This window comes from Babylonia areolata, chromosome 12 (genome assembly GCF_041734735.1).
Source record: "Babylonia areolata isolate BAREFJ2019XMU chromosome 12, ASM4173473v1, whole genome shotgun sequence".
Lineage (NCBI taxonomy): Eukaryota > Metazoa > Mollusca > Gastropoda > Neogastropoda > Buccinidae > Babylonia > Babylonia areolata.
The window spans coordinates 9,005,052-9,032,679 of record NC_134887.1 but is presented as its reverse complement, the minus strand read 5'-3'; the positions used below and the strand labels follow the sequence as shown (position 1 = coordinate 9,032,679).

Genomic DNA, 27,628 nt, shown 5'->3' with positions numbered 1-27,628 from the left:
GAAAAGAATACACACGCACACACACACACACACACACACACACACACACACGCACACACACTGAGACTGAATAACTGTGTACGCCGTATGCCCTTTATGTTAAAGCACGTGCGCAAAAATATCGTCAGGCTTGTGCAATCAACACGTCATGCGGATGAGACACACAGCTCTATTGATAGCAGGAGTATAGTCATTCAGTCTGGCACATGTTTCACACACGCGACTCGCTCTCCACGTATATTAGAAGTCTGTTTCACTGAGCCACGCGCTTCCCCAGGAGAAGCTGGTTGGACGGGCGGCAAGCTTTTGATGTTGCTGCGGGTGAAACCGATCCTATTTTCCTCGCGCCTGCCTTTCTGCACAGCGCTACTTGAATAGATGTCACATGACCTTCTCCCTCCGCCATCAGTGGTTTCGGCTAAAAGAAATAGTTCCCCGGGATTAGTTTGCAGCTTCACTTGCAGAGTAAAACCGTTGTGTTTTTATAATCATTATGCCAACCTAACTGGCACAAAATATTGACTTAGAATTTATTTACTCACTAAAAGGGACCGTTTTATTTGTCACAAGAAACCTGGCGGAGTGTTATATACAGAAGGTTTGCGATCTGGTTCGAGCATGGCAGACGAACTGAAACACTGAATGATGTGATAGCTAGCCCCAGTGAGTGACTTGGGTGGAAGGTATGGTTGGTATCAAAAACAATCATGGACTTTGTATAGTCCAACGAAGATTAGATATTGGCTTGATACTGCATTTTATGCAATATCAATTCTTTTAGTGTTGTAAAATGGAGTACAAAGGCGGAACAGTTCTGTTGGGGATCTTTGTTTTGATCGGTAAGTAGACAAAATATTCTGTCTGAGAGTGCTCGCTGTGTATACATGTATTTTTCGTGTGCATTGTGCTTCTTCCAGTCCTCTGATTCAGAGCTTAAGACTGTAATTTGCTGTTAATTTTGCAATGTCTATCAAGTTTTGTCATTGTTTTCTTCCGTAAAATGTGCTGAGATAAGATGAACAGAACCCCGAGATCATGGAAAATTATGTATGCTGGAACTCTTGTGGGTTTAGTCCATTCTGATTCTTTCATGTTTTTTTCTCTCCCGTACACCACTCTTTTGAAATTTTATGCTCAAATCCATTGTTGACCATCAATACTCAGGTTATATTTTACCGATTAAAAGGAACTGAGGACAAACAGAAACAAATAACCGTGACTGCAACACAGCGGGTGACACGGAAAACAGATAAATATGCACGAACCGAAGACTTAAATATATTTGTAAGGAAAACATAAGACAAGGGCTGTCATTTGAAGCATATTCATGGTTGATTACTCCTAAACAAAAGCCAGAATATTTGGAAATATAAATCAAGCTTTGATGAAGCATTCTAAGTATATGATTTAAACTTAAGTTTTGAGACAATCTGGGAAATTGAGACTTAAAATGTATGAGGCAGGTTTGGGTTTGAAAAGTGGAGTGAGACTAAAGTGCTTAATAACTACTTAAAGAAATTAACAACTAACACAGATAATGTGTACCATTACACTGAATAAAAAACAACTGGCCAGTGAAAAAAAATCCTGAAATTTGTTGGAACAAATTTTGGTGTGGACAGGTATTGGCCAGATCAATGCACAAGTTTCTAAATGATAAGTTCCAGAAACAAGAACAGAACAATTTAAGAGCTCGTTCTTTATTAGAACAGCTGTAGACTGGAACAATCGGAACGACGATCAGCTGCTGGCGAGGGTGCAGGACCACCATCACAGAAGCAGTAAACAGGTCAAAGTCAAAAGATAAACAAGGAACATACTAAAAAAAAAAAAAGCCTGAAGGCAAAAATATTCAGCTGGACATGAACACTTTAAATCAAACATAATATGAAAATGTATAGAAGTGTATTTGATTTGATTATGATAATGAACATTGCATCATTTTATTACTACAATACTAGATGTGTAAGTAAAATTTTATAACATTCTTGCTGACATCTAATTCCACAAACTCTTTTGATGTTGGAGGAATCAGTTTGTACAGAATTTTTGAAATGATTAGTTGACAGAAGTTTCGAAAAATTATCCTTTACAAGTTAGAAGAATTTTAAGTTGATTTAAACGTAGTGAATAGGAATTAGTAAACAGTTCTAAGAAGTTATAAAGAACTTTCTGCTTTCCCCACTGTTTTCACAAAATATTTTCACACTATTCTCAGTGGCTACAAATGACAATTCATTTTTAGAGAGAATTTTAACAAAGTATTTGCATTAGAAATTTAGAGAAGATTTTTTTTTTTTTTTAAGAAGAAATAAACTTTGTTGATATTAAATCATTCCTTGTGAAGCATGAGTCAGATCTTGAACTTAGTGTGAGATGGGTGTGCTGCAACCACAAGCCTGCCCATTGTACAGAAATACCTCCTCCTGTACATTCATAGCTTTGTCTGGCACAGAGCCATGTTGACACACTTTAGCATTACTGACTGCTGTTGATTGTTGCCCTAGGACTCCAGCTTCCGAGACAGGCTTGCTCTTTACTTTGAATAAATAATTTCCTAGTTTGTGTATCACTTATGTTATTCATTTTTCACAGTGTCAGATTACATTTAAACACTTCATTTGGGGTGTTGGCTACCTGATAGGAGAAAGAAAAGATGAACTAGGAAAAAAAAAAACATGAAAAACACAACCACCCAACTTTTTGTTGTTAAAACTGAAAGATAACTTAAAAAAGAGAACTTTTGTACAAACACAGGCAGATTGGACCTCTGCTGTCCTGTCAGCTTGCACTGTAGATCAGATAAGTAGTGGGTAAACAAATTGACATTGTCAATCAATGATAATACTGCTCTTTCAGCAGGTTAAAAAAAGAAAAAAAGATTAAAAGGATGGAAAAGTCTAGAAATGTTTTGACAAAATTTTCTTCAAGCTAGCTAACTTGTGTTGTTCAGTCAAATACAAAATAATCGTATGTTTTTAAATTATGATATTCATCATATTGTGCTGCTTTGATTCACAGGTAATCTCTTTTTCCCCTCAGTCTCTCCAACCCTTCCCGCCAGCCCCCCAACCCCTCCAAGTTCCAACCCCACAAACACACACAAGCACTGGCAAACACCCACAATGACATACATAGACACACACATACACACGTGTGCGTGCGCACGCGCACACACACTGTTTATGGGAACAGCTACATTCAGAACCACCCACTCTCTCTCTCTCTCTCTTTGAAACCCAAGTACACAATTTGACAATGTGATACCTTATTTTTTAAGTAATCTGGTTTTGTTTCACAGGGACTTTGTGTGGTGTGGAGATCAATTTTGAGGATCGCAAAGATGGCTATTTTCTCAAGCCAGTGTACACTCGGTATCGCCCAGCAGAGGACAACATGGAGCGAGAAACCTTCATTCTTACACATCCTGCTGAACTGTACAAACTGCGGGCCAACCTGGGACCTTTTGATGTGTACCAGGCAGTGCCCAATGATTTTGTTGAGGGATCGTTTTCGGCGGACGTGAATAGCATGGAGGATTACCTGCGCAAAAAGTCCATGCACAGACAGATCATCTACAACATGGATGTCAGTGCCCACTTAGTGACCGACAAAGTCTTTCTCAAGCATCCGCTGCTGCAGGTTTTGATTCATGCGCAGCCTTTGATCGGTCGCAAAAAGCAGGATTTGATCTACAGCTACTATGGATACAACCAGCAGTGGTGCGGCCAGCTGTTTGTTCAGCACGGCACAGAACAGTTCTCCTCAGTGTGTGTGCTCAGCGAGGATCACGACGCCTGTGTCGCAGGGATTCACTTGCCAGAGTCCTGGTGGCGGCAGAACTCCACCCAGGTGTCGGTGTACTACGATATTTCTCGTGTGGAGGAGAACCAGGAGTGTGCCAGTGCCTCCAACACCATCATCCCGGCACGGTCGCTGGCTAACTCCACCAACACGCAGCGCAAGTTCATCGCCACGGTCCCTCTGGTGGAGCAGCAGTTGACGTACCAGGAGGAGAAGGACCAAGATTTAATTTTCAGGATACCAACCCGTGGATACCGCCCAGGCACCAAGTTTGAGGTTCCTGTCCTGCTGGAAAGGAACTCAGGACTTCAAGTGTTTGTCATCAGGTGAGTTGTTTGCGTCATTCACTCATTGTGTGAGTGTGTGAGACCTCTGGAGAGAGTGAGTTAATTAGTATTAATGTGGTACAGATCAATAGAATTGATTATAAATTTTTTATTTTAAAAATGTTATGGTACAGGTACAGTATTCACGGTTCTTGGTACCTTCACATTAACCTTGCAAGTACACTTACCACTGACCCTATTTTTAGTGCACGAATCCAGTTATTGACTAATTCAGTAATTGAGGTATTGCGTTAACAAATAACAGTTCTATTTCATATGTATGCATGTAATGATGTATATGATTTTTTAAAAAAACAAAAAAAAACCGGTATGTTTTCATTTTTGTTTTAGTTTGTCTGAGATTTCACTCAGTAGTTAATAAAAAGTTCAGCTGGTCACATCATAGAGCTCTTTTTACACTGAACATTACAGAACTTACATTTTTTTCCATTTGAAACAGTTGCTGCTTCTTTGCTAGTAATACAGCACTGGTAACAGAACTGCAAGTTTTGCTGTGTTCAGTATTTGTTCTTAGTATTATTTGTATCACTGTCAATTTATCATGTGGAATTGAAAAAAAGTTGCAAATGGTTAACTTAAATACTTCGACTGTTGTGAATTTGTTCACTTAAACTGAATTTGAAGTGACAGTCTTGGGTTTGATCCTGACAGTGCCTGGTGGGTAAAGGGTGTATGTTATGATTATATATATAAAGTTCTTATCCTGTGTGTTTCCAAATGTAATACATGTTTTCTTTTCAGACTTTTGTCTGAAAAAACCCCAATGTTTTTCTTTAAGTTTAAATTATGTCTCGAGTATCTTTATTATTTGTCTTTATGGAAAAAGTTCAGATGCTTTTATTTGAAATGGAATGTAGTTTATGTATGTGCACACACACACACACACACACACACACACACACACACACATATATATATATATATATATATATATCCTTTATTACTTGTTAATAGAAAAGTTCAGTTGAAATGGAAACAAGGAACATACCCAGCATGCACACCCCCGAAAACGGAGTATGGCTGCCTACATGGCGGGGTAAAAACGGTCATACACGTAAAGGCCCACTCGTGCACATACGGGTGAACGTGGGAGTTGCAGCCCACGAACGCAGAAGAAGAAGAAGAAGAAGTTGAAAATTATGATAATCTGTTAAATACATGAAAAAAATATGATTCTTGTCTTATCTAGATCATGTTTTTACTATCATTATTAGTGCTTGTGTACTGGTAACAGTCACAGTATTAAATTGCCTGTGGACTGAAAGCTCTGTACTTGTACAGTAGCATCACAGACTGTGCAATCTTCAAACAGCGATATCTCTGGAATCGAAAGAGGCGGAACTAGTGTAATATTTGTATTGTTTTGTTTCTTTCAATAAGCTCTATATGAAAAAACAAAAAGTATATCACTAGGTTTTTTTTCTGAAAAAGTCTGCCGGCACCTACTTATACTGTTATAGTGTGAGACCAGCACAAGTACTTCAGTACCAGCACAGGTCTAGGAATAGGAAATAGCTTGAGTGCTGTGAATGGACAGTCATGGGAACTTCATACACTGATACGGTACCACTTACTGTGCTAAGAGGAGCATTGGGCTACTGAAATTAGAATAATTCTGGCCATTTCCGCGAGTTTGTGAGCCCTCATCCAAGCTTGCAGAAGCAGATGGGAGCACAATAGACTGTATTCTCTCTTCTTTTCTTTTTTTTTTTAAAATTTTTTTAGTAGGGTGAGGAATTAAATATTAGAGAGAAATAGGGGGTGTTTTTTTTAATATTCAAATTATTCAATTAAAACAACTGCTTTAACAGGTAACAATTTATATTATTAATCATTGAATGTCAGTATTACAAAAATGTTAAAAATTTTAATTGTCATCAAAGAAACTTAAATGAACACCTCAGACATTGAGAATGTGACCAGATTGACACTGACAGAAAACATGACAAGTTATAAAACAAAAATATTTTAGTTATTAGTTTTCAATTACCAAAAAAATTATGTTGCTAAATTTCCTTTTTTGACTGAAATAGATTATTACCAGTATAGTAAATTGGTATTTTATTGAAAACAAAAACAGTCATGATAACTTTGATTGAAAACAAAAACAGTCATAACTTTTTTTGTTTTTGTGTATGGTACATGTGCATTTGGAAGAATTTTTGGTACATGTGTATTTGGAAGAATTTTTTTTATCTGTGTGGTAGTACGGTTTGAAGTACAGCCTTAGTTTAACCTGTAAAGTCCCCAAAAGACGCAGTTCTATGACAAAAATCATGAAATATGAATGGCATCCATGGGTGTCATAGTTGTCAAGGCCATTGTACTTGTAGCCAGAAAAAAAAAAGAAAGAAAAAAATTAATGATCTTGCCTTTTGTTCTGTAGCATGCTTTGGAGAATGTAGAGCATTCCGCCATATGGGTCGTGGCTTTTAATCTTGAAATTTGTTGAACGAAACAATGAAAGATGAGTGAAAGTCTTGAAAATGTGGAGATCCGAGAAGAACTTAAAATTTTTCAATATGAAAATGTGATCTCTCAGGAATAGGAGAGAAAATCCATCAATCTGCACTCTAATAATTTTAATAGAATTTGAAGAATACACTGTACAAATCTCAGACTTTGATTCAAGACTATTGCTGTAGTTACTGTGCATAAAATATGTTGGAAACTGCATATTTTGTGACCAAGCATTGACCAACTTTTGGAGACATCTTCAGAGATTGGGTTGATGAAATGTGTTGACCAGTCTTTCTTCAGTTGAAAACTTCTTGAATTAATGTTTGTTGCCAGGGCTTGAAAAACACCAAAGATATTGTCTTATTCTGTCCCCCACCCCCACCCCCACACTCCATAAAATGTTATCAACACATGTATGGCATAAATGCAAGAAATTTACTCACAAAGGGGGTTCAGGCACAAGCAGGTCTGCACATATGTTGACCTGGGAGATCGGAAAAATCTCCACCCTTCACCCAACAGGAACTGTTGCTGAAATTTGAACCTGGGACCCTCAGTTTGAAAGTCCCATGCTTTAACCACTTGGCTATTGCGCCCGTTGTTTAGATTATAATATAATACATGTTGCTTTTGGTTATGTGTTGGCAGGTGCGGTTTAGTGCTTAAGTCTACTTGTTTCCCACCTAAAAATGCATGGTTCGAACCTGCGAAGATGCCCCCCCCCCCCCCCCCCAATCCCCCTCCCCCCAAACCAAAGCTGAAGAATATTAATACAGAACACATTTTTACTAATTTCAGTGATTTTTTTTTTTTTTTTTAATCTCTCTTCTTTCCTCATGATTTTTGTTGTTGTTGTTGCTGGATTAACTTCATTAAGTGTGTATCACAAATGAGTCTTGAACTTTGAAGACCGAGCCTGTAAGTGTAAAATATAAAATTGACAGAAACTTGTAAGATTGATGCCACTTAAACCAAGATTTATCTCTGACCCAAATACTGTGAAACCCATCATATTTGAAATATAGAATGAACTTTTTTTTCTATGCTTTTTATTATCTCAGTATTACCAGTTTGAAAGGATCCCCCCACCAACCCATACCATGACAATCGCACAGTATTACTAGTTTGACATTTTAGCCAGTGGCCCCAATATTTTCAGAATAGGTCGAAAGACAAATCTGGCATTTTAAAGGTAGTCATATGAATACACTGATACAGAACTTGTAACAAAGAAGAACCCACTTATTCTGCCATAGTCAGATACAAAGTTGTTGTTTTTCTGTGAATGTGAGAGTTGAAGCCCACTGATCCTGTAGTGGTAGTGTGTCACATTGTGAACATCATAGAAAATAGTTTATTTTGAAAGTAAAAAATGTATGGTTAGTGTTTCTGATCTTTTTGAAAATGATATGATGATTTTCAGTTACTATTATTACTGATGTTGTAATATTACTAATAAACAAGGAAACAAATGAAAAGACACTTGATGGATATTTGTGAGGTTGTTCATTTTAATACAGATTACAATAACCTTTTTTTTCCTTGTACACAGGGTTAAAGTACGGCATGGTTTGCGGGTGATAGCGGCATTACCTGGAGAAGACAGTGCGTGGAACATTTACTTTGAGAACAACAACAAACAGCGGGCAGCCTCTGTGACTGCTTATGTCAAAGATTCCTTCAAGTACACAAAGAGCACGAGGTAAAACTTGCATGCATGTATGAATGATATATATATATATATATATATATATATATATATATATATATATATGTGTGTGTGTGTGTGTGTGTGTGTTTGTGTGTGTATATATATTTGAATGGTTAAATTGTGTGCAACTTAGGATTATTCACAAGTTTCACATTGGAGCACACACTGGCAGCCTGTAAATTGGCGTACTGGAAGTGGAACATCAGACTTTGATAAAATCAGAATGAGGGAGTGAGCATGTCAGATTAAAAAAAAGAAAAGAAAAAAAAGTGGGTGTCATTTGTAAATAGGATTTCCCTCCTTTGGTTCCTTACATTAGTACAATACAAATGATTGTCTTGAAACAGCATACACTGATAGTGATACTGTGATAGTGATAGTTTCAATATGGCTTAGAAATAACAACAAAAAAAGTAATGATATATAAAGAAAATGCAGAAAAATCTTTTAATATTGAGTGTACAGTGTTAAGCGAACTTGACTTTGAATCAGGGTCATATCAGGATCATTTGATCTGATAAAGTTTTTTTTATCTTGACCTTGATTTCATATAATGTGGAAGAAAGTGTTCAGGTGGCATTCTGTGTGTTTCCTATTCAAGATGTGAATTGAACCTGAAGTGGAACACATAGGATATGTGGGTAATTTTCTTTAAGAAATATCCAAACTGATTTTGTGTCAGTAAAGATTACATTGGGTCAAGGTTTCAAAGGTCTTCAAGATACTACAACAACAACAACAAAACAAAAACTAGCAACAACAAAAAGCCCTTGAATATGAGGGTTAACATGTGTTTAATTACACATACTACGAGTTCAGTACTGTCTGTAGACATTTGTTTTACATCTTCAGGTTCAATTACATTGAGTGAGAGACATGAAATTTCAAATTGTTCTTACTGTAGACTTTATATACACATTATATCATGTGGAGTGACTTGTGTCATGTGTAATTTGCATACATACAGTGTAACTTGTGACTTGTGTGTTGAGGTGTATCTATCATTCCGTGTTTGTGTGTGTGTGTGTGTGTGTGGTGTGTGTGTGTGTGTTGTATCATGTATGTGTGTGTGAGCATGTGCGTGCATATTGTAGTCAATATCTTGGATAAGGTGGACTATGGTTTGATTCAGAGAACTTTGCACCATTGTTTTTCTTTTGGTGTAAGAGTGTGTGTGTGTGTGTGCGTGCGTGCGTGCGTGCATGCATGCATGCGTGTGTGCATGAGTGTATGTTGAAGTCAGAGTCTCAGATAAGATGAACCATGGTTCGATTCAGAGAACTTTGCAACCATTGTTTTTCTTTTGGTGTGTGCGTGTGTGTGTGTGTGTGTGTTTTGTCAACTGGCAGATCAAATTGCAGGTGGAACAAGTTGATAGTGACATTTTGAATTCTGACATTGGCATTTCCATGTTATCTTGCTTGAACTGGTTGAAGGTTGTGTTCACTATGAGTATGAAATGTAAAAATTAATATGTAAACCAGTATCATATAAGTGTAAGTGGCATAAAAACAGTATTGTCTTTGTCATGGAAAAAAAGTTGTTTTCAAAATCTTGCTTCAGAAGTCAATGACAGGCTTAAGCTTTTTTTATATATATATATATTTTTTTTTAGTACTCTGAATGGATCGCTACCTTTACTCCTGTGTGGGCTCTGTTTGCTTCCATTTCACAAGAGAGGAAAAGGTCAAGGCAATTCTCTTGGCGTAGAAATGACAGAATTTGATAAATTGCGAAACTGTGACAGTGTGAGTGTATGAAAACCAGATTTGTGTGGTGTCACCACCACTCCTTATGTAATTATGTTGTTACCTCGGGCAGCAGACCCATCCTTCCTTTATCACCCCCATGTTTCCAGCTCATCCACTCTACTGGTACTATTGACTAGACTGGAGATCTGTTTCCCTGGGGAGAGTGCCTCTGTTACCGTGGCAACAGTACTTGTTATTTCAGCCAGGAGTGGAAGGGTGTGTGGGGTATATTGAAGCAGCAAGGGGTAGGGGGGTGGAGAGTTGGGGTGAAAATGGGGCAACAGAAGTAGTAGGTGGAATCAGAGACTCTCAGAGTGGTGGGGTTGTGGAAGTGGGATAAGGTGGTAGGCAGGTGGAGAGAGAGCCTAAGGGGGCCTCAAAATGTCAAGGGATTGAGGGGGGGATAACCGGTGTGTGTGTGTGTGTGTGCGCGTGCGTGTGTGGTGGGGGATGGAATGCAAATGGGTTGTTGATGGCTGCCAGATATTGATGTTTCCTGGTCTGTGTTGGGTGGTTGAAAGGCCTGCTTGCCCAGCCTCCCTCTCTGCCAGTTGCCACCCGCTCAGCTCAGCTTAGCCAGCTTTTGCTGGGTGGGTGGTGGAGGCAGAGAGAGAGAGAGAGGACAGACAGTGAGAGAGAGAGAGAGAGAGGTCGATAAAGTGATTTAAGGTGGAAGGGGGCTGGTTGGTGGCCTGGCTGGCCTTGATGGGCAAGGTAATGTAATGGCTGAGGGCTGGCCAGGTTGATTGGCACCTGATGGAAAGTTTACCCCTGGTCCCCCAATGTCCTGCCCTGCCCTTTCCTCCACCACCATTTGGTAGGATTAAATATTTAGTTAGTTGTCATGGGACAGGGTATATAGTGTGTAGTATGTGGCAGACTGATGCGATAACAGTAGAATATTAGCATATTTTCCCCTACAACAGGAGCCCAAAGATCTATATCAGAACTAGTTTGTTTCGCAAGATCTATGAATATTGCATAACATAAATTAATGTGATGTGGTACATGCATATATATATGTGTGTGTGTGTACATTTTGGGAGGTGATCAAGTGTGTGTGTGGAGGGCTGATGAAAGTAGCTTAGCGGTGTAGAGCTTACAGATTCTCTGGAAAACTTCATTTGAAGAGCAACTCAGATTTCTTTTGAACAGAGTCACAATCAATTGCTAAACTGAGAAAGAACCATTTTGAACTGCTACAATACTGCATCACACTATACTGTGCACACTGCATTGCAATACAGTGCACTGCACTGCACTCCTCTGCTCTGATCTGCATTCCACGACACTGTTAAATTATTGAATATTGATCAATTGATATGATGATGGTTGAAGTTGAGTTTATTGCTGTTTGTATTTTCTGTGTCAGTCTGAACTTTATCAGTTTAACTTGCATCAGTTTAAAGTTAATTATGGCTTTTTGCTGGGATCTCATTGGTTTTTAAAACTTATAAGTTTTGTAGTACGTGTACAAACTATTTGTGTGTCTGCACTCAATCCCATGTTTGTCTCCTTTCTTGTTTTGTGCATAAATTTAAAGTACATTCCCCTCCTCTGTGTGTGTGTGTGTGTGTGTGTGTGTGTGTGTGTGTGAGTGTGTGAGTGAGTTCACACATCTGTGTGTGTATGCATAGTATGTGTATGCATGAATGTGTGTATGTGTGCGCGCGCGCACTTGTGTGTATGCACATTGATTCATGGTCACTTCATCACATTGCTTAAAAGAGCACACAAGATTTATAGCTGTCACTTCAAAGATAGCCGTGCTTTGTATTTAAAATGCAAATGAAAGGCTGTAAATTTCTGTTGCTGTGATCCGATTTAAGGAGATAAAACACGAGCTGGCCTGGCTGGCAAAAAATTGCAAACTTTTTAGGGGTTGGACAGGAGCTTAGAGTGTGAGGGGAAGAGGGTGAAGATAAAAGATTTATAAGGCTCTGGACTGAGCTCAAACAGATGTTATATAAACTCACTTAAAAATATTAAAGGCATGCTGTTTGTGAGGCAAATCGTACAACAGTTACAACACACATAATGTGACATATTCACAATTCACAGTAAATCACAGACAGACACACACACACACACACACACACACACACACACACACACAGACAGGCACACACAGAGACACACAGGCACAGGCACAGACACAGAGACACAGACAGAGAGAGACACACACTATACACACACTCAGACACAGACTCACTCTCTCTCTCTCACACACACACACACACACACACAGAGTGAGAGACAGACACAGACAAGCACACACAAGAGACAAACAGGCACAGACACAGATACACAGACAGACAGAGACACACATACACACACTCAGACACATACACACTCTCACACAGACACACACAGACCACACAGACACACACACACACACACACACACACACACACACACACACACACACACACACACACACACAGCGAGGGAGGGAGGGAGAGAGAATCATAGAAGCTCAGTTCAGTCAGGTATAACAAACCTTGTGGTTGACTTTCTTTAAACGAAAGGCTCAGAGTGAAATTCACAGGTCTTAAGTCTTGTTTCCTTTAAAAAGTCTTAACACAAGACAAAGCAGTGGACTGTTCTATGGTTGACTCTGCTACTCAAGACAAGTCAAGTGCTAGAGTCTGAAGGCTTGCTTTGAAATTCAGATTTATAGCTTCATAACCAACATATAAAAAGTTTTCCTTGTTTATTTGATCTTATCCACCAGTGAACCAGGCTGTACTGGGTATCTTTGGCAAAGAACAAAAATACCCCTAAGGCAGTTAACATGCCCCAGTGAACATTTTCAAAAAATTGCTAGTAAAAAAAGTATTGAGGGGTGTGTGTGTGTGTGACTGTGTGTGTGTGTGTGTTTTCAAATATATATGCTGACAATGACATTGTGAGGATATGTTGTGTTCATGGATGAATGCTCTTGAAGGTTTTATATGCATAGACAGTGCAGGTATATGAATAGGCACTGTTGATACACACACACATAGAGTAGACATTTGAATATTTTTCATCCCATTCTTCAACATACTACAACATCATGAACATGATATAAGAGACAGCAGTATACGTGGATGCATCACCCAGGTATATTTGTAATTGACAACCACACATACACTCCTGCACATGCACATGTATACAGACACATATATCTGTAAACATTTGCTTCCATGCACACACAGATGTACTCATACTCGCATGTGCATACCCCCCCCCCCCTCCCGACCACCCACATACACACACATGTACATCCATGTTTACTTTTAGTAGACACCATTCATTCATCACATGGTTCATATATTTTGCTTGCATCTTTTTATAGAATCTGTCAGAATTAAAAGTAGTTTTAAGCATGTATGCTTGTATAATTTTATATGCACATGCATGCAAAGTATTGCTCCCATTGGATGCCACATTCTTGAACTGGGCTTGGAGCCTGGTACTAGTAGATCTTTGTATTGTTAGCAGTACTGATCAGTACCAGTTGTTGAGTTTCACAATTTCAGGGGAGAGTTGGGGTGGAGAAGCTGCACTGAGGGACTGTATTGTGCATTTTCATCAAAACAACCTTTTATTCAGGTTTATGGACACAGGTGATTCCTTTACACTGTATGCATTTTTGTACTAGTACTAGTGGAAGCAAGTTACACTGCACATTGACCACTGTCAGTCATCCTGAAGTTCCCTTTGTTATGTGTGTGTGTGTGTGAGGGAGAGAGTAAGACTAAGAGAGAGAGAGAGAGAGAGAGACTTTACATAAGCCATTGTTAACAAAAGTTAGTCTGCAGACAGGCTGTCTGCTACAAGTCAGCCTTGCAGACACAGTGTCTACCACAGCATAAACATATAGTGTGCACTTGACTAACCAAGCGAAGAAAATCCCTGTCAGCTGGTCCTGACCAGACTGAGAGAATGTTGATTGACTTCGACTGATGTGTGTCTGGCTTTGAAGTAAATGTTGTTGTTCTTTTGAATCATTTTGATCAGTCTGTTTTGACAGTGTATATTGAATGCCTGGATTGTTGTGTTGATAGGATCTGAGGATGGAAACACGACAGACGGTGCTGAAATGTTATCCAGGTTATAGTTGATAAAGATTGTATATGTATGAATTATTGTTCACGTTGCTGCTATACCATAAAACACTAATGGTATGCCTCTGGGATTGATGGCACATGTGGAAAATAGGTAATTTGTTTTTAAAGTACTGTTATTGACTTGGACAAATATGTATTACTGTATGCTGTTGGAAATCTGAACAGGTCATCATATTTGTCATTCTCATTGAAATTTAAAACCTGCACTAACTCACTGGTACAAGGAATTGGATGAATCCCATAAAAACAACCTCTATTGATTTAGATATCACCAGATATAATCTGTAAACTAAACAACACAAAAACAGCTTCCATCAATGATGGAGTGTGACAGTGAGGCTTGTGACTAAAGCTACACTGTTGCAGTATTGGACATGCATACATCATGTATGTAAGCAACAAATAACACTATCCCATGGAATTGACATATACATGTTTGCATTATTTGAATATATGTATTCCTTGTCATGTTAATTGACTATTCCTTTTATCAGTAGTTGTACTTGTTTATTTTATTCTCTGGTACAAGCGTAAGGAACCCGCATTTGACTCACTTCACTTTCAGTTTGAATTCTGTACTTTCTGTATTCAGTATTGAAGATATTCCTACTGTTGTAATGACGTTATAAGAATACAAATGTTGTGTGGTGGTTGTGTACAAGGGAAGAATTAGAAACTTTAACAATTCATCAAATGAAGAGTGAACCAAAAAAAAGCAAAAAACAGAAATTTTATTTGTGGTGGTGAGGGCGAGATTGTAAGAGAGTTGGCTTGACAATGCTTTTAGCTCACCACATGTTTGATCAGGAGTTGAATAATATAGTAGCAGACAGGCTGGAGTGGAGAGGTTCTTGGCAGCCATTGTTATTGCTTCATTTCCTGCATCTGTACACCTTCCACTCCCCTCCCCATCCCTTGCCATCCCCCCCCCCTCTTCATCACACACACACACACAGAGACACACACACACACACACACACACACACACACACACATCCTGCCTTTGCTCCTTTTGATTGCTTGCTCCTTCCTGTTGCTGCTTTGGCTGTAACTTTGCTTGTGTAAGAAATTCCTGGTTTGATGTTATCTGCTTGGAGTCGGATGCACAGTTGAGGAAACCATGTGTGAAGTGATAATCTCTTTCCCCCCCCCCCCCCCCCCCCCCCCGATTAAAGACTTATCTGAGTTATCACAAAGGTTAGGGTGTCCTACATGCACATGATGTAGAGGAGAAATTAAAGATTGAAAGAGGCCCTGGGGAACCTCTCAACAGAATGTTCTTTTAAGTGCACCCATGATAAGACATGAAAAAGGCTTGAAAGTTCTGTGTTTTTTGGTGGGAACACGTTTGTTTACTGCCTTGTAGTTTTATCATCAGTTTTTATTGCTTTATATTGCGCTTTTCCGGCTTTAATGGAGATTTTTTTTTTTTTTTTTTTGGATCAGTTTGATTTTAAAAAAATTTAAAATAATGTTTTAAAAGTGATAATGCATCAGTTCATGTTGGATCTATAGATCTATCTGAAAACATTTCTTCGTTGTATCGTACACCTGTGCTATTCATGCATCCAGACCACCCATTTGGCAATTTAGTTTTAATTATTTTACCTCCAGGCTCTTTTGGATTAAGTAAAAAAATAAAAAAAAAAAATAAAATTAAATTAAAAAGTTAAAATGAAAAATACATGATTTGATGCTGTAAAGTGGAGTTCAAGTGCTAATGTTCCCATATAGAAAGCAAGTGTCTAAGAGTTTGATTTCCCACATGGACTGGAATTTTTACTCTGCACTCCACTAGACCTCAAGCGGTAGTTTGGCCTCTAGTGTTTTGGATGATACATGATGAATGAAAGTGTCATGCACTTGGTGAATGTTAAATTAAAAAAATTTTAAAAAAAGAGAGAGAGAGAGAGAGAAACACAAAAAGATTCCGTGGCAACAAGACAACTGTCCCTGACAAATTCTAATAATGATAATAATAATGGATACTTATATAGCACACTATCCAGAAATCTGCTCTAGGTGCTTTACAAAAACGCTTTTGATAACATAAAACATTATATCTATGTTACATACACACACCAAAATGTGACCACACACACACACACACGCACGCGCACACACACACACACACACACACACACACACACACACACACACACACACACACACACACACACACACACTGCATACATACATTTTAACATACATGTGTATCTAACAGCTACCCTAACACATACGCACACATAGGCAGGCACAAACTTACATAGACACACGCACACACAATACACATTCATATACATGCATGTAGTTGTGGACCTGCCACAATTGAACTTATTGCTGAGGGAAAAGGTGAGTTTTGAGACGAGATTTAAAAGATGCGAGGGAATCAGAATGACGGAGGTTATCAGGGAGCTTTTTCCACGTCTACATGAAGATCTATTTCAAAAGTGAAAATCCACACACCGGGAGGGGCGTGGGGGGCATTGACGCTACACTTAAGTGACACTACACTTCAGTGACATACTCTCCTTAGGTAGACTGGAGCAGCCTAATTTCCCCCCCAACAGAAATGTTTAGATCTGTTGTGACCAAAAGAAATATTACAGTACTGTACAAGCTACAATACAAAGCAATCATGGTGATGAAACTGTGCCTATTTTTGGTGAAGCCTTTTGTTGTTTCGATGCTTGAACATAAATATTACAGTACCATACAATACAAAAGCAATCGTGATAATGAAAGTGTGTATTTTTGGTGAAACCTTTTGTTGTTTTGATATTCATAAAACATCAACAAATAATAGAGATTGTTTGTTTTTTTTGGTTATTTTCATCCATCAACAAATCCATTAATTTTTTTCCTCTTGGCAGAGAGAGAGGGGATGTATTTTGGGCAAGACACTCTCCACTGTTATAATCAAATTCTAGTCCAAATAGTCGGGACAGCAGTTGCCTCCTCTGCTGTTCGGATGGTCATAGTCGGACAAATAGAGATTGATATTCATGGTTATTTTCATCGGTCAGCAGATCCATTAATTTTTTTTTCTGTCACTGCTGTACTGCTGAAAAGTGAGCAGTAATACAACCAGATCCCACAAAAATGGAAACTGCATCTGTCTTGTCTACTTACTCAGTTACTGTTTGGCTAGTTGAGAACAAATGAAATAATTGTGAAGATGAATTATGAAGGACACCTTGGACAACATGAGCCATGTGGTGTGAATGAATATGTGCATGGCAGAGACAGAGAGAGAGAAAGTTTATTCTGCACTGAAAGTTGATTGCTGGGGGGGCAGGGGTGGGGGGGGGGGGGGAGTAGGGAGGGGGAGATGCTGGGGTTGGTGCCAGGTCCTAGGCAGGATCAGCAGTGGGAATGATCAAACATGACACTTACATCACTTGGCAGAGGGGTTTCATTTAATTGGTGGAACTGGGTTTGGGGGTGATGTTTGCTCTCTGTTTCTCTCTGTGACTCAGTCTCTCTGTGTGTGACTCTGTCTCTCTCTCTCTTTAGAGAATCTCTCTCTTTCTCTCAGTGTGTTCTGCGTGCATGGATGTGAGAGAGAGAGAGAGAGAGAGAATGCTTAAACATTTAATTAAAAGAAAACAGTTTAGGGCATGTGAGTATATTTCCATGAAATGCAGCCATGTAGCTGTCACACTTTTCTGGGGTTTTTTTTTGTTTGTTTTGTTTTGTTTTCTACTTTTGCTAGTTTTAGTTTAAAGTCAAAGAATGAAGCACTGACTTGTTAATTTATTCACCACATTCATTACAGTCAGATGTTTGTGAATGCAGGTTATGATACTGATAGAGGACAGACAGACAAACATACAAACAAATGAAACATAGCAAATAAACTGCTTGTTCCTGTAAATGTTCAGACAGACAGACAGACACTGAGAAAGACAGCCAACAGTGAAACACTGCACACAAGTTTGTGTGAGCGTTTTTAAAGGAAAGTAGGCGTTGGAAGATTGTTTCCAGGGCAGCTTTGTATGTGTCTGCAATTAAGTGATTTGGCATTTGGGTGGAGAGCCCCCCCCTGAAGCTCTCCTGGGGACAAGAAAGACTACATGTTTCTGAGACAGCATGTGGCACATGAATAGAGACAGACATCACTCCAGAGTTTTTTGGGGGGAGGTTAAGGAGAATGTGGAGGGGGAGAAAGGACACAGGGGAATGACTGGCATAAAGAAAAGGGAACGGTTTTTTGGGGAGGGGGGATGGGGCTGAGGGGTGGAGGGGGGCGGGGGGGGGGGGTTCATCTTCCCAGAACAGTAATCTACATGTGCATGAATTTATGTCAGTGTCATGTTGATGTATGCTTACAGGCATGTATGTTGGTTTTGTTTGTCTGAATGCATGCACATAACATACATGTAGAACACACATGCAGTCATGCTCACTCAGGACAAAGTTCTTGTGTTTCTGTTTCAATATCATCCTGTAAAAAATGAGCATTCCTTTTTTTTTCTTCCTTAAAACAAACATGTTAATTTGGATATTGTCTACACCCACTCTCAATGTCACATATACCACTGTACCACCACCATCACAGTCAGCTTAGATTATTCATTATGAATACAGAACATGGCCTTCAGTGCACAAATGTTACGAAGGATTTGTCAGCAGAAATTAGATCCATCATAAACTGCCACCCACTGCCGACCCCCCTCCCCCCCCCTGACCCCTCCCCACCTTCCCCACACATGTTGCCTTGCCACTAGCTGCTCTGTAATTCAGGAAAATAGGTTTTATGATGTTCTCAGATATATATATATATATATATGGTTTGATTTTACTGTGCACAGTTATGAAGAAAACAGTGATAGAACAGTAGAACAGTTACTTGCTATAAACTGAATGCTCGTTTTAATGCTAAGCCTTGGCATGATGAAATATTTGCTTGAATGGTAAAGTATAACTGGAAGCAAATAGAAACTTGAATGATTTGTGACAAGTTAGTTTAAATGTGGTACTGAAAAAAAAATGTGTGTGTGTGTGTGAATTATGTGAGCATGTATCAATCACTGCTTGTTCGTACGAATATGTGATAACATAGTATGGAATGGTAAATGGCTGAGCAGAGGTATAGATCTGTTAGGTTGCCTTATGTATGTTAGGTTGCCTTTGTCAACAAACCCCTGTGTTGCTTCACATCTGGTTTTGCCCAGGCTCTGTGTAACAGCAACCATTACATCCTCCCGCAGTCTGCCTCGTATCTGTGCTGTAATCAGCTCTGCTGGTTTGTTTATGAGTGCTGCTACTCTGCCCAGAGTGTCGGACTTGTTGTTGAAGGATGGAGTGAGCAGCCAGGTGAAAGAGAAAAAGTTCAGTAGTGCAGAAGGTCAAGCGGAGGGCCCAGGTAAAAATAATAAAGAATCATGCCCGGGAGGGATATGTATCCCATCTTTTAATAATGTCAAAGAAGTCTTGGGCCTGCTTGCTCGCTGGCTCCCTTGCTCCCCTTTTTACTACTATACAGAACAGTTTCACGCACCGCACGTCGGGAACATCTTGTGCATAAATGTATGCTGTTGGCGAGCTGCCTCACAGCTGATTTCACCTGGTGGTTCATGTATGTTGTCAGCCTGTGGAACAGGAGGGGCATGCTGTAGCACATGAAAATTATTTGTACGTGTATGCTATAGGAGGCATAGGTGTCTATGGTGGAGATAGGGGCAGAGGTGCCTATGGTGGAAATAAATAGGGGCATAGGTTTATATTTACAGTGGAAATAGGGCATAGGGGTCTCTGTTGAGATGGAGGAAGCAAGTGAGGGTGGGAGGGAGGTGTGGTGTGGTGTGGAGTGGATGGAGTGAATGGAAGGTGGGGGTGGTGTGGGAGGGAGTAGTTGAAAGGGAGGGCGGGATTGACTTCAGGTGTGCGCATGCTTTGATGATGTTTTATAGTTATAGTTGAGCTTGGCTTGGCTTCGGAGGAGAGAGAGACTCTGTGTGTGTGTGTGTGTGTAAAAATAAGTTATGTAAATCCTGAAGCATTAATATAAGTTCAAGTATTACCAAGAACCTCCTTCATCCTCCCCCCCTCAAAAAAGAAAAAAGGAGAAGAGAATCTCTCTCTCTCTCTGTCTGTCTCTCTCTTTGTCTCTCCTATAAACACACACACACACACACACACACACACACCAGACAGACAGACATGTACACACACACTCTCTCTCTCTCTCTCTCTCTCTCTCTGTGTCTCTCTCTCTCTCTCTCTCTCTCTCTAACACCCATAGCATAATGACAGCATTCCATTATTTTCAGTCATTTCAGATCAGAAAGGTATAAATAAAAGAAAAGATAGAGACAGATGAGGAAGAGAAGGCTGTCCAGACTTGGCCCAAGAGGAACCGTGCACACACTCATCTGGTCTAAGCACCTGCCCTTCATCAAATCCTGGCTAACTCACATCCCCCGGAGGTCCCTGGAGAGGGGCTAATGGATTGGAGTGGAGGTGGCCAACAGGCTAGGGGCCTCAGGAAAACAGATCCATACATACACCACAACCCACACACCTTCCTCTTTTTTTCTTTTTTTTTTTTTTCTCTCCCTCCTCTCCTCAGAGAAGTGGCTGGAGTCTCTTGGGGCTTATGGTTAATATATATGTTTGTGTGTGTGCAGTGCAGCCCTCAGCTCTTTTCCTGTCTGCAGGTGTTGGGGGAGAGTGGGGGGGGGGAACCTCTGAAGTTTATTAATTTAATGATACCACTGGCTTTTTTTTTTTGAGAGGCTCAGGTGCTCTTGGCACTCTAGAGGAAATCAAGGCTGTTTTGATGGTGGTGGTTCTAGGTTGAGTGGGAAGTGTGTGTTGGCTTTGTGTGTTTGCGTGTGCGGATGTGTGCGTGATGGTGTGTTTGCTTGCATGCGGGTACGTGAAGAGTGAAGGTCAGGAGGGAGATGTTTCTTGTTATTGTTTTATGACCGGGAGAATGCAAGCTGTTCAAAAAACTAAGTCCTTGAACATTCTAAAGAAGTAACAGTAATTATCTTTATAGACCTATTATTTGCACTTGCGTTCACAATTAATGTGCACGCACACAACATCACTGTTTTGATAAAAGTCACAAGCAAAGTATGCGTGTAGCATAAGGAATGCAGCTGTTGTGCCCAAAGCCACAAGTAGACAGACAGTGGCACTCCACACCAGCTTCACTGGACAACCTGCAAAACCACCCTTTACACCTGCATCATGAAAAAAGCCAACAGTTTTTTCATTCAGGAAGTGCCGTGGCAGCATTGGTTAGGTGTTGGGAGTGATCACCAGTAATCAGGGTTTGAATCTACATGTCAGTATAGTGTTGTGTCTTTAGGAAAGTCGCTTTACTCTGATTTTCCTTACTCTGTGAATGAGGTACCTGAGTAAGGTGATGGGGGAGGTTATAATGGCGGAAGGAGAGGACTGTGTCCCACCACCTCCCTGTGCTGAACCAGAGTTAAGTTATATGAAATAACTGCCCTTACTGCCATAAAAAAAAAGCTATGGGACCCTTAACTGTAACCCATATTAAAAACAAAAACTGTACTTAGGCGCATGGTATGCGTTTGTCTTTTGAAGTCCAGGTGCTGACTGGCTGACTGATGTATCTTTCTCCCCTGGGCTTAGTTTTGCCCAGGGCGCTCATTTGCCATCCTGTCCCTGGGGGATTAGGATGTTGGGAAGTCATCTGACTGGGGGGCAGATTGGTAGAGGATCAGATGGCCACACCTTCAGTGGTATGGCTTTAAAGTGGCTGCATTGTGATTCCGTCTGTTGTTGAAAGGGACCTTGCTGTCCTTGGAGGGTTGGGTTGAGGGAGGCTTTGTTCATTGTAAAGTGACCTGCCTTGGAGTTGGACAGGTCTGCCTGTCGCTTGTGGGGGAACAGAGTTAAGAAGCTCGGCTGTAGAATGCGATTGTTTTTAATGGTAGATGTTTGTTCTTGGTGATCTTTGATTTGATCTTTAGTTTTATTATCAGTTAAACAAGCGTTTCTGATGAAACCACACAACCTGCCATTGATGTAACAAGGGTGTTTGCTGCTTCAGTGGTTATGTACCAGTGGACAGAAGTAATTTGTAGTTGCAGTTCTATACATATGCAGACTGACAAATGTGCAAAATAAATATCCTTGTCCAAGGATGTATATATCCTCTTGAATTATTATAATCAGTTAGTTTCTAGCAGAAGAAGTAATTTTATATCTCTGAGACTACAGTGTTGATGAATGTGGGATGTATATGTTATCACCCAAGTTATGGGTTAAAGGCTTGACATTCACATAAATCTTTTTTTTTTTTTTTAAAGGAAAAGAATATCTTTCATTTACTCACTTTCTCTCCACAATCTCCCGCCCGACTCCCTACTCCCGCCCTCTCCTCTCCCTCTCAACTCCCCCTCCTCTTTCCCCTCCGTCATCCAGACTCGCCCCACTATCCCTTTCTTTCTCTGTTCCCCCCTCGGTCTCGCTCAGAGACTTCTGCATCCTCCCACTGGCCCCTCTCTCCTCCCACTAACCCCCTTTCCTCCTCACCCCTACTGTCCACCGTCTTTTCTCAGTTCAAACTTCAGTGTACTTTTTTTTTCTTCTTTTTTTGGGTGTGTGTGCGTGTGTGTGTTGTGTTTTGGGGTGGTTGTTTTTTTTCTCCTAAGAGCAGTAGTGAATCTCGAACCTGGCGACCAGATGGCCTTTTGAACCCAACCCTACGTGGGGGTTAGTATTGTCTGTATGGGGTGTGGATGGTGAGGGGTGTGGAGTGGGGTGGGGGAGGAGGAGCTGAGGTAAAGGGGCAAGGCAGAGCAAGGGATCGAATTGATCAAGAGGTGCGAACCCGTTTCAGTGACAAAGGCCCTTTGGTGTGTGTGTGTGCGTGTGAGTGAGTGAGTGTGTGAGGTTGGGGGGGAGGGGGGGGGGGGAAGATTGTGGCTTTTCATGGCTGGGGCGAAGCAAAACAACGCTGGCTTGGCCCTATGGTCCTGTGGAAACGGTTTCATTTCTTCTCTTTTTTTCTTTTCTTTTTCCTCTGTGTGTGTGTGTGTGTGTGGATGGGTGGGGGGAAGGGTACAGTCCAGAGAGATTAAGTGCTTGATGCCCTCTGCCATGTTCCCCAGGGGACATCCACTCCCAGTGTTCCCATGTGGTTTCCTCCACTCTCCCTTTTTTTTTTTTTTTTTTAAACTTTATTGTTGTTCTGTGTGTGTGTGTGTGTGTGCATGCGTGCGTGCGTATGTTAGGAAAGTGGTAACAGTATAGTGACTGAGAGGTCAGAGGCAGTTTGGTACAATGAGGTTCATAATCCTATCGGGAGGCTTTCATGTTTTATTGGGTTGTTTTGATGGTGGTGTTATTTTGAGTAAAGAGGTGGTAGGTGAACATTGGTTGTAAAACTTAAAAGGGAGTGTGTGTGGTGTGTGCATGTATTCATGTGTGTGTGTGTGTGTGTAGAAAGGAAATGTGAAGTTTTCCTGTAAACAGGAACAACAATAACATGATATAAGTACTGTTATTTGTATATATATAATACTTTAATGGCACTGAATCTTGTGTGGAGGATCTACAAATCAAAGCACTTGGATTCTGCTTTGTGCAGCTTGCGGGTCTGTGACTGCTGTTTAAGATGTATTAATAGGCAGTAAAGATGTACTGTTGTACTTGTAGGGAACAAGGTTATGTAGTTTTCTTTCGGAAATGTTCAGAAACAAGCATTAATTCTACTGCTAAAAAATAAAGTCTGTCGTTGTTGAAAATAGCTGGTTATGAGATGGCCAAATATATTTTGACAAGTATTAATCTCTTTTTATGATATGTTTTAGCATGTTAATTGTTATGTGTATGTTTATACTTTTTAGAGAGTCTGTGATTGCACAAATGAATTTCCATGTGGATTAATGAAGTTGTTTTTTTTATTTGGTTTGATTTGATTTGATATTTCTCTTCTGATAGAAGTTTTGGTACTCATTTCAGGACCATTATAAATGTATACCTAATTGTAGTCAGTTTTGTTTTGTTTTGTTACTTGTTCCCATATAGACAATTACAAAAGTGAGTATATTCTAATTTGCAAAACACAAACAAAAAACACAAAAAGAACAAACAAACCGTTGACTTCATTAGTTCATATTTTCTTTGGAAAATTGTTCAAGGTCTTGTTTTGCATGCAGTGGTATGTGTGCACACACACTCACACACACACACACACACACACACACACACACACACACACACATGCCTCTGAAGTCCAGTCCCGTCGTTTTGATCTGAACCCAGCAGTAGTGGCTTTTGTTGAAACGATTCCATTTCAATCAGCTAAAAAGTCTCCTGTGTGGACTGGTCGGCAGACTGGCGCACATACCCCTGTGTCCAACCACTGTGAAATGTAGAAAACTATCAGTGGGGATTGGGGGGTGGAAATGGGGCGGAGGGGGGTGGGGGGGATTTGTCTGTCCACCAGCCAGGAACTGTTTCAAACAGGTGAAGTTCTGTGCCATTTGGTTGTACTGATTGTACTGACAACTCATAGTTCACTGTCATAAACAACTATAAAACAACTATTAAATTTTCTTAAAGTTTTTTGTCTAATCATACACACATAAATTGGTAAACATTAAACAAACATATTTAAAAAGGAAGGGAAAAAAATATGGAATGCATCTAGAATGTGGTATATGTATTAGATATATATACACATGGGGGTAATAAAAGGAAATGTGAATTTACTTCTATAATCAGTTGAAGCAAGTAGTGAGAATTATGGGGAAAGGCAGAGAAAAAGGATAGAGCACATTCCCTTGGCATTGCTTGGAGAAGGGATTTTATCATATTTTTGGACAGTGTTTGCACTGCAGCATATACTATAGTAAAAAGATCATCTTTTTTCTTTCTTTGTGAGATGTCCGAGTCATTCTTGGTTATGATAAATCATAAAGATTGACAGTATGCACAATGTGTTGTGGACTGAAATGCACGATTGAGGCCACCTGTAATGATAAATGTGAGATTGTGCACAGTGCACAGGAGCTGGCAGTGTGTCTCATCCCTTCTGTGATAAAGATTGACAGTGTGCACAATATTGTGGACTGAAATGCATGATGGAGGACATCCATGACAAACGGCGAGACTGTGCACATTGCACAAGAGCTTGCAGTGTTCAGAACTCTACCTGTCAGTAACTCCCCCTCCACCCCTTCTCCCATCTCACCTCCACCACCCCCTCCCCTTGGGCACGTGTTCATGTTGGCGCTTTGGTCACCTAAAAAATCAACAACAAAACAACCAAAACACACAAAGAAACAACAGTTGCAAGCACTGAGAAATAGCGACCAAAGTTAAGTACTTTCCACATGTATTCCACTATTGCCTTTACTCCACAAGTTTGGGCAGAATTGGTTTGGTGTTGGGTTTGTGGTCCAAAGTTTGGGAAGAATCGGTTTGGTGTTGGGTTTGTGGTCCAAAGTGTGGGAAGAATCGGTTTGGTGTTGGGTGTGTGGTCCAAAGTTTGTGCAGAATCGGTTTGGTGTTGGGTTTGTGGTCCAAAGTTTGGGCAGAATCGGTTTGGTGTTGGGTTTATGGTCCAAAGTGTTGGGTTTATGGTCCAAAGTTTGGGCAGAATCGGTTTGGTGTTGGGTTTATGGTCCAAAGTGTTGGGTTTATGGTCCAAAGTTTGGGCAGAATCAGTTTGGTGTTGGGTTTATGGTCCAAAGTTTGGGCAGAATCAGTTTGGTGTTGGACTTCTGAGCCAGTGTTCATTAGTCATCAGGGTTCAAGGTTCCTGTTTCGGAATGGCGTTGTGTCCTTGGGAACAAGACATTGAAAGCAGTACATCTTGGCCCAGAGCATTAAAAGCAATTCATCTTGGCCAAGAGCATTAAAAGCAATTCATCTTGGCCAAGAGCATTAAAAGCAATTCATCTTGGCCAAGAGCGTTAAAAGCAATATAACTTGGCCAAGAGATAAACTGTTCAATAAAAAGCAATACATCCAGGCTGAAGTCAGCAGAGATGAATTGCACCTTCAATAACGTGAGCACTGGGGCAATTTGTCTTCACAAGGAAAAATATAAATCAGCGGATTTATATAAATTAACACAAGGGCACACGTGCTCTGACTTGTGCGTGCAACCTCACTTGATGACTCAACTTTCTTCTTCTTCGTTCATGGGCCGCAACTCCCATGTGCACTTGTTTGTATGTAAGTGGGCTTTTACATCTATGACCGTTTTTACCCCACCATGTAGGCAGCCATACTCCGTTTTGGGGGTGTGTGCATGCTGGGTATGTTCTTGTTTCCATAACCAACCCTATGCTGACATGGATTTCAGGATCTTTCATGAGCGTATTTGATCTTCTGCTTGCGTATGCACATGAAGGGGGTTCAGGCACAAGCTGGTCTGCACATATGTTGGCCTGGGAGATAAAAAAAAAAAAAATCTCTACCTTTTACCCACTAACTTTGATCTTTGCTGTCTTAGTTCATTATATTATTTGTGAAAGATAGTCTTTCCCAGTTTTTAAGGTCTCTGCTCTTGTTTTTTTCTTTCCTTTTTTTTCTTCTTTATAATAATTATAATGATAATAGCAATCCGTTTTCAGAATCATTATTCTGTGAGTGATAGTTTTCTGTTGTGTTGTCAGTATTTTATCCTTGTTGCAACCTTGGCAGTGCTGTGTTCTGTTTCAGAAAAAAAAAGAAATTAAATTAAATAAAGACATGTTTTTTGGCGGTTTGCATTTGCATCCAGTGAGTGAACTAATACATCCGTCAAGCGTTCTTTCGTGCTGACAGTAAAAATTGACGGTGACAGTGCTGAGCAATGTTTTGTTTCCTGGAACATTTAATTAAGGGCTGTTTCTCTTTAATAAAATGAATCGATCGACAAGAAATTTGGACACACCGCTTTGTGTGAAAGCTCATTCCTCACCGCATCCACACACACACACACACACACACACACACACACACACACACACACACACACACACACTAACTCACTCACACACTCTCACTCACTCACGCACGCAGACACACACACACACGCAGACACACACACACGCACACAAACACACGCGCGCACACACACACACACATCACCAGGCAACCTCCACGTTGTCAGGCCAAAAAAAAACTTAGCATGTTCAAAAACCAAATCCGTGAGATGGAGGGAGGTGTCGTGATGGGAAGGGGGTGTGAGGGGGGAGGTGAAGAGAGGGAGGGGGAGGGGGGGGGGAGAGTGGCGTGTTTTTGTTACAGCCCTCTCCCCCCCTCCGCCGCCCACCCCATCCCCGTCCTCTCATCTGTCCCTCCACCCCCCTTTCTACTGTACTCGGATGCTGCTGTGTTTGGCTGTTTGTGTTTGGTGGTGGTGATGGGTCACGCGCAGTGAGTGTGTGTGTGTGTGTGTGTGTGTACTGCTGTGGCTGTTGGGTTGGTCGTCACAAAACAGCCACAGCAGTGGTT

The 27,628-nt window shown here is 40.4% G+C and overlaps 1 protein-coding gene across 1 annotated transcript in view; it reads left to right on the top strand.

The window, feature by feature from the left end:
* The first annotated feature begins 550 nt into the window (after nucleotides 1-550).
* The window catches only part of LOC143288375 (transmembrane protein 132C-like), a 59,178-nt gene continuing 32,100 nt past the window's right edge, over nucleotides 551-27,628 (top strand). The window contains exons 1-3 of the mRNA XM_076596775.1: nucleotides 551-839; nucleotides 3,302-4,130; nucleotides 8,164-8,313. Of these exons, the coding sequence (XP_076452890.1) occupies nucleotides 791-839; nucleotides 3,302-4,130; nucleotides 8,164-8,313 (1,028 nt within the window). The 5' untranslated portion in view covers nucleotides 551-790. The remainder of the gene's footprint in view (nucleotides 840-3,301; nucleotides 4,131-8,163; nucleotides 8,314-27,628) is intronic.